General features: G+C 44.6%; 1 protein-coding gene across 2 annotated transcripts in view; it reads left to right on the forward strand.

Moving 5' to 3' along the window:
• The window catches only part of GNAO1 (G protein subunit alpha o1), a 164,546-nt gene that overhangs the window by 113,311 nt on the left and 32,930 nt on the right, over positions 1-18,305 (forward strand). For both annotated transcript variants that reach the window (XM_083515109.1, XM_083515108.1), the window contains exons 4-6: positions 3,394-3,554; positions 16,640-16,768; positions 17,588-17,717. In XM_083515109.1, the coding sequence (XP_083371235.1) occupies positions 3,394-3,554; positions 16,640-16,768; positions 17,588-17,717 (420 nt within the window). The remainder of the gene's footprint in view (positions 1-3,393; positions 3,555-16,639; positions 16,769-17,587; positions 17,718-18,305) is intronic.

The following is an 18,305-nucleotide window of genomic DNA, read 5'->3' on the forward strand; positions in this document are numbered from 1 at the left end:
CATCGCACATTTTTGCCAGCTGTGAGATGCCTTCTCCTCTCACTCTTCCCAACCATCTTCCTTGAACACTTCAGTCTGAAGCCCAGAACTTTCAGCAACTGTAGAAAGAACAGCCAACAACCTGCTGACTGATGCCCCAGACTGCCTACATGGGGCCAGCATAAGCATGTGTGGCAGGCTATTACAAGTGAAGGACTCCTTGAGGTACACCAAGGCTGCAGACAGCATTGTTGACATGAGTCAACAACGTGATGCAGCTGCAATAAAGCTAATTCTATTCTAGGCTGCATCAACAGAAGTTTAGTGCCCCGATCAAGGGAAGTAATATAGCTGTGGACCATTTTGCACATGTCCAATTGATGCACAACCGCCGGCGTGTGGGTCCTTTTGGACCTGGAAACGGGCAGAACAAGGGTGGAATGGAGGCAGGGTGGGCTTGTGCATCACAAAATTGTCACTGCCTGCAGTACTGCTCTATTCTGCATTGGTCAGACCCCACCTAGAATACTATGTCCAGTTCTGGGCACCACAATTTAAGGATATTGACAAGCTGCAACATGCTTAAAGGAGGACAACTAAGATGACAGAGGGTCTGAAAACCAAGCCTTATGAGGAACAGCTGAGGAAGTTGGGTATGTTTAGACTGAAGAAGGAGAGACTGAGAGGTGATATGATAGCCATCTTCAAATATCTAAAGGATTGTCACATGGGGATGGAGCAAGCTTGTTTTCTGCTGCTCCAGAGAGTAGGACCCAAACCAGAGGATTATAATTACAATAAAGGACATTAAGAAGAGGTTTTCACTTTGACAGTGAAAGAAACTCCCTCAGAAGGTGGTGGACTCTCCTTCCTTGGAGATTTTCAAGTAGATGGCCACCTGTCAGGAATTCCTTAGTTGTGATTCCTGCATTGCAAAGAGTTGGGCTAAATGGCCCTTGGAGTCCCTTCGAACTCTACAGTTCTGTGATTCTGTTTTGCTTATAGAGACCTGCTAGCATTCAAGCGTGACCTGCGACAAAATGTTGCAGTGTATCCTCACTTCCTAACAAGAGTGCTCCTGGTTTCCAGCCAGCCAGCTACGTGCTCCTCCAAGCAGTTGCCTTTCTGTTTGCATGTCAACTCTCCGTTTTCCAGTTCTCTTTTCCGACTGACACTGGGCATTCAAGCATGCTTAATCTTCATTAGCTTGTTGGGGGGTTAGTGTGTGTGTGTGTGTGTGTGTGTGTGTTTTGGGGGGGAGTGTCTGTCCAAAAGTTAAAGAGGAACTGATAGGAGGAGGAGCACTTGAAAGGAGTGGAGAAGATTACCAGCAAAGTTAAGGGAGACTATAATGAAGGAGTTGAATCAGGAGTCAGCAAACTTTTTCAGAAGGGGACCAGTCCACTGTCCCTCAGACCTTGTGGGGGGCTGGACTATATTCTGAAGGGGGGGAAATGAATGAATTTCTATGCCCCACAAATAACCCAGATTCATTTTAAATAAAAGCACACATTCTACTCAAGTAAAAACACCAGGCAGGCCCCACAAATAACCCAGAGATGCATTTTAAATAAAAGCACACATTCTACTCATGTAAAAACACGCTGATTCCAGGACCGTCCACAGGCCAGATTGAGAAGGCGATTGGGCTGGATTCGGCCCCTGGGCCTTAGTTTGCCTGCCCATGAGTTGAATCTTCATCCGGTTAAAAGCCATACAGTTCTCTTCCTGGCTGCAAAGTTGCTTTGTAAGGCTCTCTTTTTTAAAAAAAATAATAAGTTAATTTATTGTGTATATCTCTTTTGCTTATGTGTTAAAATTCTATTTTAAAAATGACATCATTTTGAAAAGCTATACAGCATCTAGCGCAGCTCATTACAATTGTTACAACAAACAGAAAAATCATTAAGCAGACCTCTTCAACCCTCAGCAAGTGATCTGGGGCAGGGAGAGTTTGGGAATCACCGGACTAGAGTATAGGTAGGCAGCCTATCTGGCTCAACCAGGCTCTCCCCAGACCTGCATTGCTGCTCTGCAATGGCTCATCCTCCTTTTAAGTCATTGTATGGGGAAAGCTTTGGCAAGCAAGACACAGGCTGTGGGGCCTTACATTGCCAACTCCTGACCACAGGATCATTGTCATCAATTGCCATCGTATTTTCCTTGGCATGCAGTTTCCCCAAATTATAGTAGCGCCGCAATAAATTACACTGTGTCACTGCTTGGCTTGAGAGGCATGTGCACCCAACCCATTGCTGGCGAACAAGCACCTGCCCCTTCCAACAGTGTGTTTCTGCAGTTTGAAGAAAACAAATTGATGCATTCTAGCAAACAGCTTCCTCAGCAGAGCTACAGCACTGTGTGAAGGTCTTGCCAGAAAAGGAAAAGCTGCAGTCATGCTTCAAAGGTAGAAAACAGAAGAAGGAAGGTGGGGGGAGGAGAGAGAGAGAGAGAGAGAGAATGAATATTCTGATTATGTATATTAGCAACCAGATATCTGATGGATAAGAAAAGTTAATGCAGAGAACTTCCAAATTGTTGCTATTTGGGGGTAAGATTCAATTGCATACATGCAAATTTAGTTTGCACCATTATAGTTGATTGGAGCTCTTGCACCGCAAACCTTCTTGCCCTGCAAAATCAGACTTCTTGCAATAAGGAAAGTGGTGGGGAAACACAGTGGGGAGTGGGGAATAATGTTTGCTACATTGACTAATCTCTCTGCAAACTTTTTGCAAGCAAATCAGGATGAGTGCTCAGTAAATCACTATCAATTCCTCCTTTGTTCTCCTGGCAGAGGTGAAGCAACATATGCTCATCGATAATGCTGTCCACATTAAGGGAACAACCTTATTTGGGCTGCAGTTGATACCACCACCATCATCATCAATTGTGGGACGTCAGCAAATTTGCATGTATTTCCTTACTTGGTCCAATGTATCCCACATCTGTAGGGCTTGGGTAGAAGGGCACAGAGTTATGCAGGGCACTGATGCTACCCTGAAACCTCAGAAGTTCTCTCTAGACTCCCCAGGCTATTTTAAAATCTCACAAGGCATTGCTCACACACCCTTCTGTGCCTATTTTTATATCCTTAAGGACTAGAAACTTCATTTCTAATGCAAAACAACAAGTGTGAAATTCTGTACTTGCTTCCATATTCACAATTAGTGGGTCACCAGAGACTCACATGAGTATCAGTGGGAAATGAGCGGGAGTGACAAAAGCTGGTGGTAATTCTTCAGATAATGAGTGCCTTTCTAACTACATGAAACTAAAACAAATGAGTTTTGTAGGAAAAATGAATGGTTTAAGAAATTGAATGTTTTTCCACCTTTTGCATACTTCCTTCCTGTGGATTCTTCAACACTGTGCAAATATGACATGTCCCGCTTCTTCTCTCTTTCTCTCCAGGCTGATGCAAAGATGGTTTGTGACGTTGTCAGTCGGATGGAGGACACAGAGCCCTTCTCTCCAGAACTCCTTTCAGCAATGATGAGACTTTGGGCAGACTCTGGCCTCCAAGAATGCTTCAACCGGTCCCGAGAATATCAGCTCAATGACTCTGCTCAGTAGTGAGTATCCCATAGGTCCCATAGGTCTCAAGGAGAGGCTATAGCTTTCCACAAGCTTTGCACCCATTTTAAGGCATTTTCACTTAAAGAGTTCGAAACAGCAGGACTGTTGGAAGCAGCAACTTCCAGCAGTGGCCCATGAAGGGGCAGAGCAGCAGCAGTGCCTTCCCAGTGGAAAAAGTGCTGCCGTTCTCTGGGGCAGCAATAGGGTGGGGCGGAACAGTGATAAGTTCAGGAGAGCTCCGGGTTAGTTGTGGCTCTGCAGGCACATGCCTGTGGTGAGGTCAGGAGAGCTCTGAGTTGGCTGTGGTGAGTTGGCCAACCCGGAGTTCCTCTGACTTTGCCACTGCCTTGTCCCATCCCCATCTTGGTGAGCACAGGACTGCCACACCATCACCATCCCAGCTCATGGGCCATTGCTGGTAACTTCTGCCCAAGAATCTCAGCTGGCCTGTGTGGACCATGCCTGTCTAGATGGACCAGTGGTGTCCCTTATCATCTTACCCATAAGTGGCTGGGAGGCAGGGCTACCAGCCCAGGAGGCAGTGCTTTTTTCTAGAGGTACTCAAGGGTACACAGTATTGGCACCTTCCCCACCAAAAGTGTGTCAGTTAGTGTAACAACTTCATGATGAGTACCAACATCATTTTTTCTATAAAAAAAAAAATAAGCACTGCCAGGAGACTTGGTGAGGCAGTTGTTTCAGGTGGCAGCCTGGGAGCAGCTGGTTGGGGCAGCAGACCCCGGGAGTGCAGGAGCACCCCACTCACTGCCTTCTGTTCTTTTCCGGACCCCCATCACTGTTCCTTGCTCCGCTCCAGACTCCCTTTTTCTACCCCACTGCTTTAGCATGCCAGGGCTTCTCCAGGGTGCTCCAGTTGCCTCCGGAAAAGGAAGAGGAAGAGGAGGTGGGAGGGTGGCAGTTTCTGTTCTGCCTCCAGCTGCAAAACGCCCTAGGCTGGCCCTGCTGGGAAGAGTACGATGCCTCATGGCATACGAGATGGGAACTCGTTTCAGACTTCAAGCTCTCACTTGGCAAAGATGCTTTTGCACATTGGAAGTAGCAACCAGCGTGGTGTCTAAAAAATTAATTTTATCCTATATTTTGCTGAGCAGAGCTGGCGTGCGCTTTTGCTGGCAACTGCAACTCCATCAGATGTAACTTTGTGAAAGTGCCACAGAATAAAGTGTGAGATCCTGTGCATTTAGGTATCAGTAATCATAATTTGGCACAGCTGTACATGAAAAAAGGGGAGGAAAGATTCAGGAGTTTGGCCAGTGATACAATACGTCACCCACAGGAAACAGCAGCGGCAGCACAACAGCAAATGATTGGATTTGTTAAGCGCTTTGTTAGGAGAAGGGAATGCAGCTCAGAGGCAAAGCAAGTGCTTTGCACGCAGAAGGTCCCAGGTTCAATCCCTTACCTCTCTGCATAGGGCCAAGAAAGGCCCCTTTTTGAAATCCTGCTGGAATGCTCAGCACAGACCCATTCCCCGCTTGTGCAATGCTCTCCCCAGGGAGACTCGCCTGGCACCTTCGTTACATATTTTTAGGCGACTGGTAAAAACATTTCTCTTCTCCCAAGTTTTGGGCAAATTAAACAATCTCTTGAACCATTTAAACTGGGGGGGTTTGTCTTCGTTTGTTACTATGGTGTATATTTTTGTGATTTTATATTGTAAACCGACCTGTGACCCTCGGATGAAGGGCAGCATGGAAATTAAATAAGTAAATATTCAGTGACCTTTAAAAGGGGCTGCAATAGTCCATGGAAGGGAAGGCTACCAAAGGTAGGTTGCCTCCTTATACACATCACCAAAAAAGGGGGGGGGAGGGAATCAACAAAAAGCAGACACAGTTTTGCATATGCAATTTTGTATGCATAGATGGCAATTTAGAAAAAGCTTAATTTAAAAAGAATTGCAATTCCTTTCACCAACGGTAGGGAATTTCTGGCCCACCCCACAGTGAGCCATCGCCAGGCTGACCTCACAAGGAAGCTACTTCTTGTTATTTCCAGCCCTTGCCAAATCTATGAATTTATGAGTTTGCTCCAATTCTGACCCTTCACTGAACGTAGGTCTGCACCACATGCCACATCTCAGAGATCTGGGGTGCTGTGAGAAGAGGCATCTCCTGGTGATCTCAAAGTCCAGCCAGGTGTGTGGTCCAGACACCTTGAAAGCCGCCTCCCTGAGGTATATCAAGACAGTGACTTCCAACTTCAAGGGTCTTTGGCAGGGGGAGGTCAGAATGAGTGAGTCCATTTAAGATCGGTAGGATGGGTAAGTCCTTTGACTGCCTTCCTCCTACTTAGATCAGAGATGCTATAGATAGTGAGAGAACATATACATATGTTTTTGTTCATTGGCAGCATCTGGAAGAAGATGCATTCATGGACAGCCATCTCTCTTTATCATCACTGGCCACAGACACTCCCCATAAGAGCACATGCACCTTCCTCTGCCAGAGACTGAATGGATAATCAATACACATAAAGCCTACCTTATTTGTTAAAGTTGACTCCATCGGCACTCACGTAAGCTCTGCAGTGAACATGGCTACCAGCCCTACCTTTGCAAACTATTCTCTGTTCTCTTTGGGGAGGATTTGGGGCTGCCAGTTTTGGGAGAAGCATGGGGAACACAAGGCCCAAATGCAAACCTCCAGGCCTCTTTCCCCCTCACCAGCAGTGTTGCACTGCACTCTTCTTCTTCTTTTGCGCTGTCTTAATGTGATTTTGAACTCTGATCCTGCTTGGATCATGGATGGTCGATAGCGAGAGGTGGGTGAGTGTGTCTAGAAACTAGCCTACTGTGCACAGGTACAATTCACATTCTTGGTTCTCCATGCTTTTGCCCCGGCCAACCCATCTCTGGCCTGTGCCCCTCAGAAGGTTGCCAAGTATGGCTGAAAAGGGGTCTCTGTTCCTGTTTTGGGAGTTATTGAGACAGGCAGGAATCTGCCCGAGTGGGAAGCCTGTGGCCGTCCAGATGTTGTTGAACTACATACAGTCTTGCCATACGTCAAGAAAATCCCTGACATGTCCTTGTTTTCAGGTGTAAAAATGGCGTCAGGGTTGAATTTTCCCAAAGCAGCAAATTTTGCCAAAGTGGCAAAATGTCAGGGGAAACCTGGATATATGGCAATATGATGGAAAAAGCAGCCGGAAGCTCAACAACTTTGGTGGTTTCCTTTAAAAAGCTCAACAATTTTGGGGTTTTCATAATAATAATAATAATGATTTATTATTTATACCCCTCCCATCTGGCTGAGTTTCTACAGCCACTCTGGGCCGCTTCCAATCGAGTGTTAAAAACAATACAGCATCAAGTATTAAAAACTTCCCTAAACAGGGCTGCCTTCAGATGTCTTTTAAAGAGAAGATAGCTGCTTATTTCCTTCACATCTGAAGGGAGGGTGTTCCACAGGGCGGGGGCCACTACCGAGAAGGCCCTCTGTCTGGTTCCCTGTAGCCTCACTTCTCGCAATGAGGGAACCGCCAGAAGGCCCTCGGCGCTGGATCTCAGTGTCCGGGCTGAACGATGGGGGTGGAGACGCTCCTTCAGGTATACTGGACCGAAACCGCTTAGGGCTTTAAAGGTCAGCACCAACACTTTGAATTGTGCTCGGAAATGTACTGGGAGCCAATGCAGATCTCTCAGGACCAGTGTTATGTGGTCCCGGCGGCCACTCCCAGTCACCAGTCTAGTTGCCGCATTCTGGATTAATTGCAGTTTCCGGGTCACCTTCAAAGGTAGCCCCACGTAGAGCACATTACAGTAGTCCAAGCGGGAGATAACTAGAGCATGCACCACTCTGGCAAGACAGTCCTAAATAATGCTCAACAACTTTGCAGGTGTCAGGAATTTTGCTTTTTGAAGTATGGCAACGCTACACGCAGGGCGATGCCATAGGGCCCTCCTTGCTCACAATTCAACGCTTGCAGATGAGCCTGGCATTCTGACCCCCCTTCCTGCACTCCTGCAGACATATCATCCCTGATCCTGCCATCCTCAAGCCTCTGAGACTCCATCATTTGTATGCAGTCCTCAGTGCTCCAAAGCGGCATTTACAGAAGCGTTGGCTGTGCCAGGCCTGCTGGACAAGCCTATTCTCTTTTTCCCTTTACAACCTGGGAATACCCAATGAGGCTGTTGTCCTTGCCCCTCTTTGCTCCTTCCCTCTCTCTGGCTCTCATTCACAGAGGCCCATTAAAGCATTTTATTCAGCAGAGACCAGCTAACAAGCGAAAGTCTGCCATAAAGGAAACAAATGCCATTTTCAGATAGTTGGTTGCTAGGGGAGTTTCTTCCTGCTAGGCAAAGGAAGATGGGAACAGTAAAAAATAAAAATGGAAAAAAGTCAACTAAAGTGGAGAGCAAAGGCACAGGGAAGGCTGGATAAGGAGTGGAGCTGGGATAAATTCAGTTCAGTGTGCATTTAAAGGCGAATCTATCAAATTCATGCTTTCCGAAACATATGCAAACCAAAATGCAGCCATCCATTGAAATTCACACTTCTCTAAATGTTGAAATGCAGTTTTCCAGCCAAGTCACGTGTACAAAATGGCATATTTTATTTACTGCACATATATATATATGCAGTATATATTTGTCCTTCTCTCATAGTTTGTCTGTTGGCTTAGCCAATTCTGCATAGTTCATCAGTTTTTCTTCCATTGTTCTTTTGATGGTATTTCTTCCATCTTCCAGTATTGTGCAATCAAGATTCTTGCCGCTGTTGTAGCATACATAAATAATATCCATTTTTCTTTTGGTAGCTCTTGATTTGAAATACCTAACAAAAAGGATTCAGGATGTTTAACAAAATTCATTTTAAACATTTTTTTCAATTCATTGTATATCATTTCCCAATAATTTTAATGCATTTGCATTCCCACCACATATGATAAAATGTTCCTTCCTTTTCCTTACATCTCCAACATCTGTTATTTTCTTTCCTAAACATCTTTGCCTTTTTCACTGGTGTGATATACCATCTATAGATCATTTCCATGAAATTCTGTGAAGTTTATATCAATTTTCCACAGTTTTCCCCAACTTTCAAATTGAATATTGTGAAATACACAATCATTTATTTACTGCATTTCAATCCCACCTTTTCCCTCAGGGAGCTCAAGGTGGCGCACATGGTTTCCCCCATCCTCCTCATGTAATCCCCACAACACCCCTGTGAGATAGGCTGGACTGAGAGGCAGTGGCTGACCCAGAGGCCACTCAGTGAGCTACATGGCCAAGTGGGGATTGGAGCCCTGGTCTTCCAGGTCCTAGTCCAACACTAGCCACTAAGCCACATTGGAGCTATAAAAGGATATAGATGCAAATGATCTGGTTCAGGGGTTCTCAAGCTAATCTTCAGATGCAGATGTGGGCACAGAACAGGGCTGATGGCTGTCAATATGGCTACAAGGCAGTCTTATCCAATAATTAGAGATGGGGGAAATTTGATTCATTTTTCACATAAAGGCAAACCTACATATTTGCACATTCGGAAAGAATATGTGAACTGAAATTAAATTTGCACTCCTGAGTTTTGCAGTGCCCTTCTGCAGCCAAGTTACGTGTACAAAAATGTGTATACGAAAGCGTGCATAAAATACATACTGGTATATTCGTGAAAATAGCATACAAAAATAGATTCTATGAGGGGAAGTTGCTTGCAAAAGTGTGCGTGTTAGGCAAGTTTGTAACGCAAAAATTTGTGTATATGAGGAGAATTTCATAGAGGACGATTTTGCTTTTTTAAAAAAATTAAATCACAAACTGTTACGGAAATGTGGGGAACTGAAATTAAGAAACAGAGGGAAACAGATACTGATGGTTTTCCCCCCTTCCCTACTTTCTGAGGGAGAGAGGATTTAGGCAGGTAGGGAGACATGAGTGTTTATTTTATCTGTATGTCCCATTAATAACTGCTGGTCGCACCCTGTCATAGTGGCTTCTTCCTTCAACAGGGTCTTTTTTTCCTGGTCTGCTTGCTTGCTTTGTTTCTGCATATACACAGTGTGGATGCTTGAGGAGTGTTTTCAGCCTGCGTTTTTAAGTGAACTAAGCAAATTTGAACTTCCCAGACAACAGATTCGAACACTGTTACCCACTGTTACTCCTCCTAATTTTGCAGTACTGTCCTTGAGTCACAAAAAGGCCTAGCCTGCATCTAAAAATGTGTATTTCAGAATGTGTACCAAAATGTGCATTCAGGGTAAAATGCATACAAGCATGTGGATATAATGCAAATTTTCGTGCAGTTAAAAAAAAACTGGCATGGAAACAGAACAGAGCAGCTTTCGAATGAACTTATGCAAAACTGAAGTGGGCTAGGAATAGGCTGGTCTGTTCATCCCATACACAGAGAGCCCCCTAGAGGCTTGACATGGAACAACACCATGGCTTCACTGAGAACATGGAGGCTTGACTAGGGTTGCCATATTCCCAAAAGTTGTTTAGGTTGTTTGAGACTTTGGGGGGGACATCTCCCCCCCCCAAAAAAAAACACACACACATTCATTTGGGGGGCTTTTCTTGGCCTAACTTGCCATACGTCTGGATTTTCCCAGACATTTTGCCGATTCAGCAAAAATCAACCCGGACGCCGTTTCCCGGAAGGCTTGACTTTGGGTTCAGATCAGAGCACACTGTTATTATCTCATTTTTTAAAAGAGCAAAAATGATGTATCTTGTTAGACTTGCGAAAGATGTGTAAGACTGCAATTCTAACCTCATTTACTAGGGTGTAAGCCCCATTGAATTCAGTAGAACTTACTTATGAGTAGACATGGTTAGGATTGCACAATGACACACTTTAAATCCTTACTTTAGTTAGTTAGGCTGCTGTTCAACCCCACTTTCCTGGGAGTAAGCCCCATTGAATTCAGTTGGACTTACTGAGTAGAAATGAAAAATTCCTTCCAGTAGCACCTTAAAGACCAACTAAGTTAGTTCTTGGTATGAGCTTTCGTGTGCATGCACACTTCTTCAGATACACTGTGTATCTGAAGAAGTGTGCATGCACACGAAAGCTCATACCAAGAACTAACTTAGTTGGTCTTTAAGGTGCTACTGGAAGGAATTTTTTATTTTGACTATGGCAGACCAACACGGCTACCTATCTACTACTGAGTAGAAATGGTGAGGATTACACTTTTAGTTACTTATTTCTGCTGCACTCTTAGTGTTTACGGCATTATCACTATACATGGCTGAAAAAGAAAAAAGAACTTTCCCATGGGGTCCAAAGGATGGGGAAAGGGTCCCTCTCTATTCACCGCTCTTTCTGCACCCTTTGTCATCTCCAACTCTCCAGTTATTCACAGCTTCTTCAAAAGCAATGAAATTGTCTTTTGCTTTCATATAAACCACTTTCAGATCTCTGTCTGAAAAGCAACCTATGAATATCCTTAAATAAATAAATGTTATGCTTTCTCTGTCCACGGAGTTCCAGCATCAGTAAAACAGTTTCATATACAAAACCATTTAAAACAATTTTCATTTATAAGAATAGTTTCGGGTCCAATAGAAGTATAGGTCTTTAGTAGATGCCAAAAAGATGGTAAAGACAGTGCCTGTCAGATACGCAACGGAAAAGGCAGGCAGGTTCCACCTATTTTTATTTTCATTTTTCAAATAAGAAAATGGCGGAGGGGTACAAGGTCACACTTCTGGCCACTCTGCCCCTGCTTGTCTGTCAACAGAGAGACAAGCTGCCGTTCTGATGGTGAGCGCTGTATGTTTGCATATAAAGTACTGCACAGACAGCCTTCAGCTTTGAACTGGACTGAGGCCAGGAATTAATTCATGCAGGCCACTAGCTTGCAAGAAGTCGTCCTATCCTGGCACAAAGTCAGGCCCGCCCAGAGCTGGCTGGTGGCATACACCAGACCGTACCCCAGTGAGATCTTGTGTGCTTAACCTTTCCAGTGAACCAGGATAAAACAGTAGCTGAGAAAGAGAGAATCGTTGACAGTGGGCCTCTCCAGCTGGCTGGGTGACCCGGAGGGAGGAATGGAGGTTGAGATATTGCAAGGTTGGCCAAACTTCTTAAGCTTAAAAAGATGGCAGTGTAATCTAGGAGCTGGAGTGTTGCACTCAGTCTGGGGGAAGGCAAGCGCTCGTGAATCTCAACTAGGCCACAAAGCTCCTGCAAGCGCCTAGCCTAATCTACCTGTCACAGGTTGGAATGACAATAGTATGAGCAGCAAAGCTAGAAGGCCCCAGTTTAAAGCTCATCTCAGTCACAGCCTAACATACTCTTGGACTGGGGTGTGTTGTACTGGTCTACTTTAAGGTCATCAGAAGAGCCCTTCTGGATCTGGTCAAAGACCATCTGGTCCTGTGTCTTTTTTTCACAATGGCTACCCAGGTACTGTGGTACCTCGAGTTAAGTACTTAATTCGTTCCGGAGGTCCGTTCTTAACCTGAAACTGTTCTTAACCTGAAGCACCACTTTAGATAATGGAGCCTCCTGCTGCCGCCGCGCCCCCGGAGCACAATTTCTGTTCTCATCCTGAAGCAAAGTTCTTAACCTGAGGTACTATTTCTGGGTTAGCGGAGTCTGTAACCTGAAGCGTATGTAACCTGAAGCGTATGTAACCTGAGGTACCACTGTACTCTAATGGGAAGCTCACAAGCAGGACTTGAGTGGCACAGCAACTCCTCCCTGAGTTGTCGTAAGTAAATGCCTATTCAGGCTCCTCAAAACCCACAGCCGCTTTCGCTTCATGATGCTCATTCCTCTCCATGGCTAACGAAAACCAAAATAAATGATGCAAAGGAAGCAAAATTATGCACATCAGATCAATTTCCACAATGGTTTCACAGCTCAGAGAATTCAGCTTTCCCTGGCCCACAATTTGGATTTCTTGGGAGCGGAGCTTTCATTGTCCTTTTAGAGTTGAGTACATTTTGCCTTTCAGTTTTTTGAAGGGATGCTGAGTCAGAGCAATGCTTTTAGCTTAGCGTGCTGCCTCTCTTGACTGTAGCCAGTCAGATACCCCTGGAGAAGCTCAGAAGCTGAGAAAGATGGTAAAATTCCAGTAGTATAGTGGCAATTTCAGACGTGCAAATTCATGACAGTCATAGTCAGGGCCCTTTCTAAGATTGTACAATAATCTTATACAATAAAAGTGTTTAGGAATCATAGAATTGTAGAGTTGGGACCCTAAGGGCCATCTAGGATGTATTGCAATGATCAGTGCAGATCTCCATATGTTGTCTTTCAGCTAGTTACTGTTTTCTGTGCACATACGTGGGCAATTGATTTTGAGGGTTCCAGTATCTTCTTTTGGAGTGACCTAAGTTGTTTTCATTGAAATGTCATGGTATATAATGGAACCTGCACACCAGTCTCTTGAAACTGAAGCACCAGGTGTTTTTGATGCTTAGCTTTAGAGCAAACAGAACAACAACTCTTCATTGTTCTTCCCCAGCACCTACTGAATAGTGACTCTAAGAGCCATTCCTCCATGGCTGACTCAACTGCTTTCATTCCAGTCAGCGCAAAGGGTGAGGAGACTTCCTCTCAGTGGCTAAGAAGCTCCCTTTTCATGCTGTGACTGGGTAGCTCTAGGATGTTGGAGACAGGGAGCCTGCTTAAGTAATAGTAATGGGTCCCCTCAACCTGGACCACTATACCTCTGTACCCATAGGAGTCTGTGTGCACTTGAAGGTTGGGGTAGTGGTGATTGTGGGCACTGCAGCCAAGAACTTTTTCTCCTTATAACAGAATTCAAGACCATCCAATAAGCTCAATGGTGGAAGATTCAGGACACACAAAAGAAAGCACTTGTTCATTCTGAGCACAGTTAAGCTGTGGAACTCGCTCTAACAATAGGTAGCGATGGCCACCAACTTGGAGGGTGCTAAAAGAGGATTAGACAGGTTCGTGGGGGATAAGACTGGCACACTAGCTGTATTCTGCTTCCACTGCTGGACACAGCATGCCTCTGAATACCAATTTCTGGGAATCGCAAGTGGGGAAACTGCTGCTGCCCTCAGGTCCCGCTTGGGAGCTTCCCAGAAGCATCACTGTGAGAGCAGAAGGCTGAACTAGATGGGGTTTTGGTCTGAACCAGCAGCAGGGCTCTTCCTATGTTCTTAAGTGCACGGTTGGCAGACTGAACTCATATGAGCCCACACTGCAGATGTTCCCCTGTGGTAATAGCAGGTCTGCATCATTCGACTGTATCAACTTCAATTTTCATCTGAGGCAGCCGCTGAGATGCTCATTAGGATAAAATCCTCCCAGTTGTCTCGTACAACATGCATTTGGTTCATCACTTTCAAAAGCTTACATATTCTCAAGGTGCAAGCAGCTCAGTACGTTTCTAATATATTTCATTGGTATGGCCCATATATCAGTGTTGCCCAAGGACCAGCCTCCGCCTTGAGGATTAGCTAGGGAGCGAAGAATGGCTGTCACAATGTCACCTCAATTGGATAAAGGACAAGATTCTGTAATGTGAGAACATAATCTCTTTACTGTCCTTTTTTTTGGGGGGGGGGTCTGGGCATTTCCTCAGTCGGTTTGGGAGAGCAGTAGGGATGAACTGTGCTGCTTTGTATGCAGAAGGTTCTGGGTTCTGTATGAAAAATGACAACAATAATTTTATTGTTTGTATCCCACGTACCTAACTGGGTTGCCCCGGCCACTCTGGGTGGCTTCAAACATGAAACCCTGGGGAGCTGCTAACAGTCATTGTAGACACTGCAGTCAAGGCCCTGCACTCCCGGGCTGGCTAGAAAAGGCCTGAAAGGCAGGGAACAGGCCTTCCAGGACTTACAGCCAAAATGTAATACAGTTGCTGGAACTCTTCTGTCCCAAACTAGCCTATACTTTTTTGGGGGATGGGTGGTTTGGATGAATATTCTGCCGCCTTAATGGCTCAGGGCCCCAACAACTGCCTCAATGTGACAGTCAAATGAGCCAGATGCCAACAGCTACTTAACAGAACTGTCATCTTCAGCAGGGCTAATATGTTCAAAAGCCATTCTGTAATTGAAAAAAATTAATTACATGCAATGCAGTCTACCTGAGGTCACATGCAAATAATAAAGAGACATATGATCATGCCAGTGGTTATGACTCTTCCCTGCTGATGATATATGAAATTCTATGAGAATCCTTCTTGCCCTGGGCATGTACCCTCAAGCCACAGTCATCTCTGGAAAATAGGTGTTTGCTGGTGAGTCTACTATGTCCTTTGCCACACCGGCTTTGCTGGCTAGGGCTGGGAGTAGTCCAAAACATCTGGAGGGCACCAGGCTATCACAAGCTGGCAAAGTGCTTCAGAAACTCATGTTGGCCAGAGATGATGTTGGTGAGAAGAAATGCATGTGTTCATTTATCAGTGGTGCCTCTACCACACCACTTTCAACTCACTTAAATAATGTCTCTGTGCAGCCTAAAAAAATGGAAAGGGGAAAATCTTTCTGCTAGGCTGAATGCTAACATGTGAAGATGTCCAGAAGGGCATTTCCTGATATGGTTTCCTGCTTTTTTCCCTATTGCTCAACCACTCTCTTTCCTACTGTGCCCCAAGAGATGTAATTTTGCCTTCAGCAGCAAACTGCAATAGAGCTTTCCGCGGTTCACCCCGCTAATGACTGACTCATAAAATGGTACTCTGTTGCAATACAAAACATTTAAGAAGATAAGATCAATACATTCAGGCGATGCATATGGGTTGAGGACTTGTATCAGAAGCATCCCCGCTTGGTTTCAGAGTCACTCCGTATTTCCAGTTCAGCTTATTATTCAGGACCAAATTAGATCTGTTAAAAACAAAGCTCTTTTTTCCCTTTCTCACAGAAGTGGATCAAATTTGCAGGCATAATAGCCCTCCAGTGGATTAAGCTGTACAATCTGTAGGCAGATATAATCATGGGGTTTTGTGCAGGGCAGCTTTAAAGTTTGATTTTTAAAACAGAAAAGAAAGGAAATCTATTTTATTTTCTGCCAGACTTTGATGCAATTTACAGGTATGATCACCCTTTCCCCTCTGAGGGCACAAAGCCTGCAAAATTTCAGAATTATAGCTGCAGCTGTTCTCCAGACTGCCACAGGAATGTGGCCCGCCAGGCCTTCCTATCTGGCCCTTGAAGCTCTTTCCATACCAAACCCCCCATTGGCACTGCTTCATGTCCTAAGAGTTCTTGTCTGGCTGCAATGCATCCTTGAATTCTGATAATGCCTCTTACTTGTCTGGACAAAATATGGGGGATACATGAGCATGTGTAGTAACTAGCCCACAGTTCAAAGGTAAAATTGACATCCATTGCTCCACCCACTTTTGCCTCTGGCCCTCCCCACCACTGGCATGTGGCCCTCAGAAAGGAATGCGGCCCTTGAACTGAAAAAGGTTTTCCTTCCATACTTTACCACCATAGAAATCATAGGAGCAAGGTAGAGAAGGGAACATATATCCCAGGAAAGACTGGAATGGGGAAATGTTGGAGGGCGGACTTCAAACCTCCATCATAGACTTGGGGGGGGGGGGATTCATCCACTTTCCCCTGGAAGCAAGAGATCTCTGTTTACTTGAATAGAGGAAGCGGTGGCAGTGGAGAAAAAATGGCATAGACCTACATGTCTGTTGAAAATCTCTGAACAACTGCATAAGTAATGTATAACATGCAGGGCTTTTTTCAGCTGGAACTCATGGAAACTCAGTTCTGGCACTTCTCAGGTGGGTGCCATTCTAAGAGAATGAGTTCTGGCATCTCTTTTTCTAGAAAAATAGCACTCACTGCTTATTTCTTTCATTCATTCATTTTCTATACCACACTACATCCGAGGATCACTGGACAATTTACAATATAAAACCAAAAAAAGGATGTAATATAGTAACAAACAAAAACAATGACACACCCCTTCTCCCACACAGTATATTTATATGTGGTTTAATTCTGTTCTTTGTTGTTTAAATAACTTCTGACATTTAGAAGTATGTTTTCCCAAAGAGAATTTTCTCTCCTTAAGCATCAGTGAAAAACATTACAGCGTATTTTATTCTTATAACTCATATATCCTAATGCTTTTCCTTAATGTTTTCCACTTTACAGCTACCTAGACAGCTTAGATCGAATCGGAGGTGCTGACTACCAGCCTACAGAGCAAGACATCCTTCGAACCAGGGTCAAAACAACTGGCATTGTAGAAACCCATTTCACGTTCAAAAACCTCCACTTCCGGTTAGTGTGATGTGAAAATGCAAACAGATTATCATGACTATGCAACTTTCAGCTGTGTGGGATTACAATCTTTCTGCTCAAGCCAGACAACAACCCTCGCATTTCATAACTGTGCAACATAGCACAGAGCAGAAATTGACAAAGAAAATTCCAACCTGAATTAACAAACGGGGGCTCATGCTATAAATGTGTAATATGACAACGTCATCAAACTTTATTTATTTATACACGTTCTTTGTAGCTTCCTGTCTAAAGACACTGAAAAGGAATGGACAATGGAACATGAGGTAGAAACATGCCAAGCAATAGCATCAAAGAACTCTGAAACCATCAAGATTTAAACAGCAAATGAAATTAAACAGCAGCACTAACCTTCACACACAAAAAGTTCCAAAATCAAAATGACTAAGGGCAAGTCCAGGTGGGGTGTTTATCGACACAAAAGTTGTTTGTTAGCCCGCACTTTCTAGTATCACTCTCCTGTCACTTTTCTACTGCTAAGAAATCTGAAAAGAAAATGTGATGGGAGATGGCACTAATGTGTGTGTAATGGCCACTAGCTGGCAATGACTGGGGAGCTTGAGGCCCAGGAGCTGAATGCAGCCTCCAAGCCTCTCTACCTGTTCCTTAGAACTCTCTGGAGGCCACACCCATTTCCTTAGGTTGATCTATAAAAAACAACAACAACTCCCCTGTAATTTCCACCATCAATTCTAGTCCTGTGCTCTGGCGCAGCAGAGAACGATGCTTGGTCTTGTGGGACTAGCCATGCAATTCTTTGGATGCTGGTCATAATGAAGGGTTGTGTTTCTTCCTCAGGCTGTTTGATGTTGGAGGTCAGAGGTCAGAACGTAAGAAATGGATCCACTGTTTTGAGGATGTCACAGCAATCATTTTCTGTGTCGCGCTGAGCGGGTATGACCAAGTGCTCCATGAAGATGAAACTACGGTGAGTATTCTCTGGGCGGAAGAGTTCCCTGAGATAGCCTTGCTTTTCTACTTACTTCATTTGTTCCAAGGTCATCTCACAAACTGTCCTCAGTTCTGAGACCAAAAGGATCTAACAGATATACTTTATTACTCACATGTCTTCCTTTGACTCTTAAATGCTATGGAGACCCCATTCTACCACCAACAGCTGGATTTAAGTCTTCCATTCCGCAGGATGGCGTTAGCACAGGTAACTTGCACGCTTTCACCTGGTCCAGAATTTGACCACAAAATCTGTTCCTCTTTCTCTTTGGCTATCCCAAGCTAAGTGCCCCTGGGGCAGAAGGGTCTCCCTTTGAAACAAAAGCTCTTCAGGAACCCTAAAGAGTGGTTATTCTTGATTACTGTTCTGCCCACAGAGAGCTTGCGAAACAGAAGAGGGGGTGGATATGGGTTCCTGACCCAGAGTGCTTATAGCATGACAACAAACCAGAAGAGAGTTAGAAAAGGACAGGCCTAAAAAATGGAGGCTGAATGTGGGCAAGTGACATTTTTACCCAGAAGTTCTGATGATGCCTGTTCTTTGGTTATTGTGTGGATTCATGCA

This window comes from Podarcis liolepis, assembly GCF_965112155.1.
Source record: "Podarcis liolepis genome assembly, chromosome: 7".
NCBI classification, from domain to species: domain Eukaryota; kingdom Metazoa; phylum Chordata; class Lepidosauria; order Squamata; family Lacertidae; genus Podarcis; species Podarcis liolepis.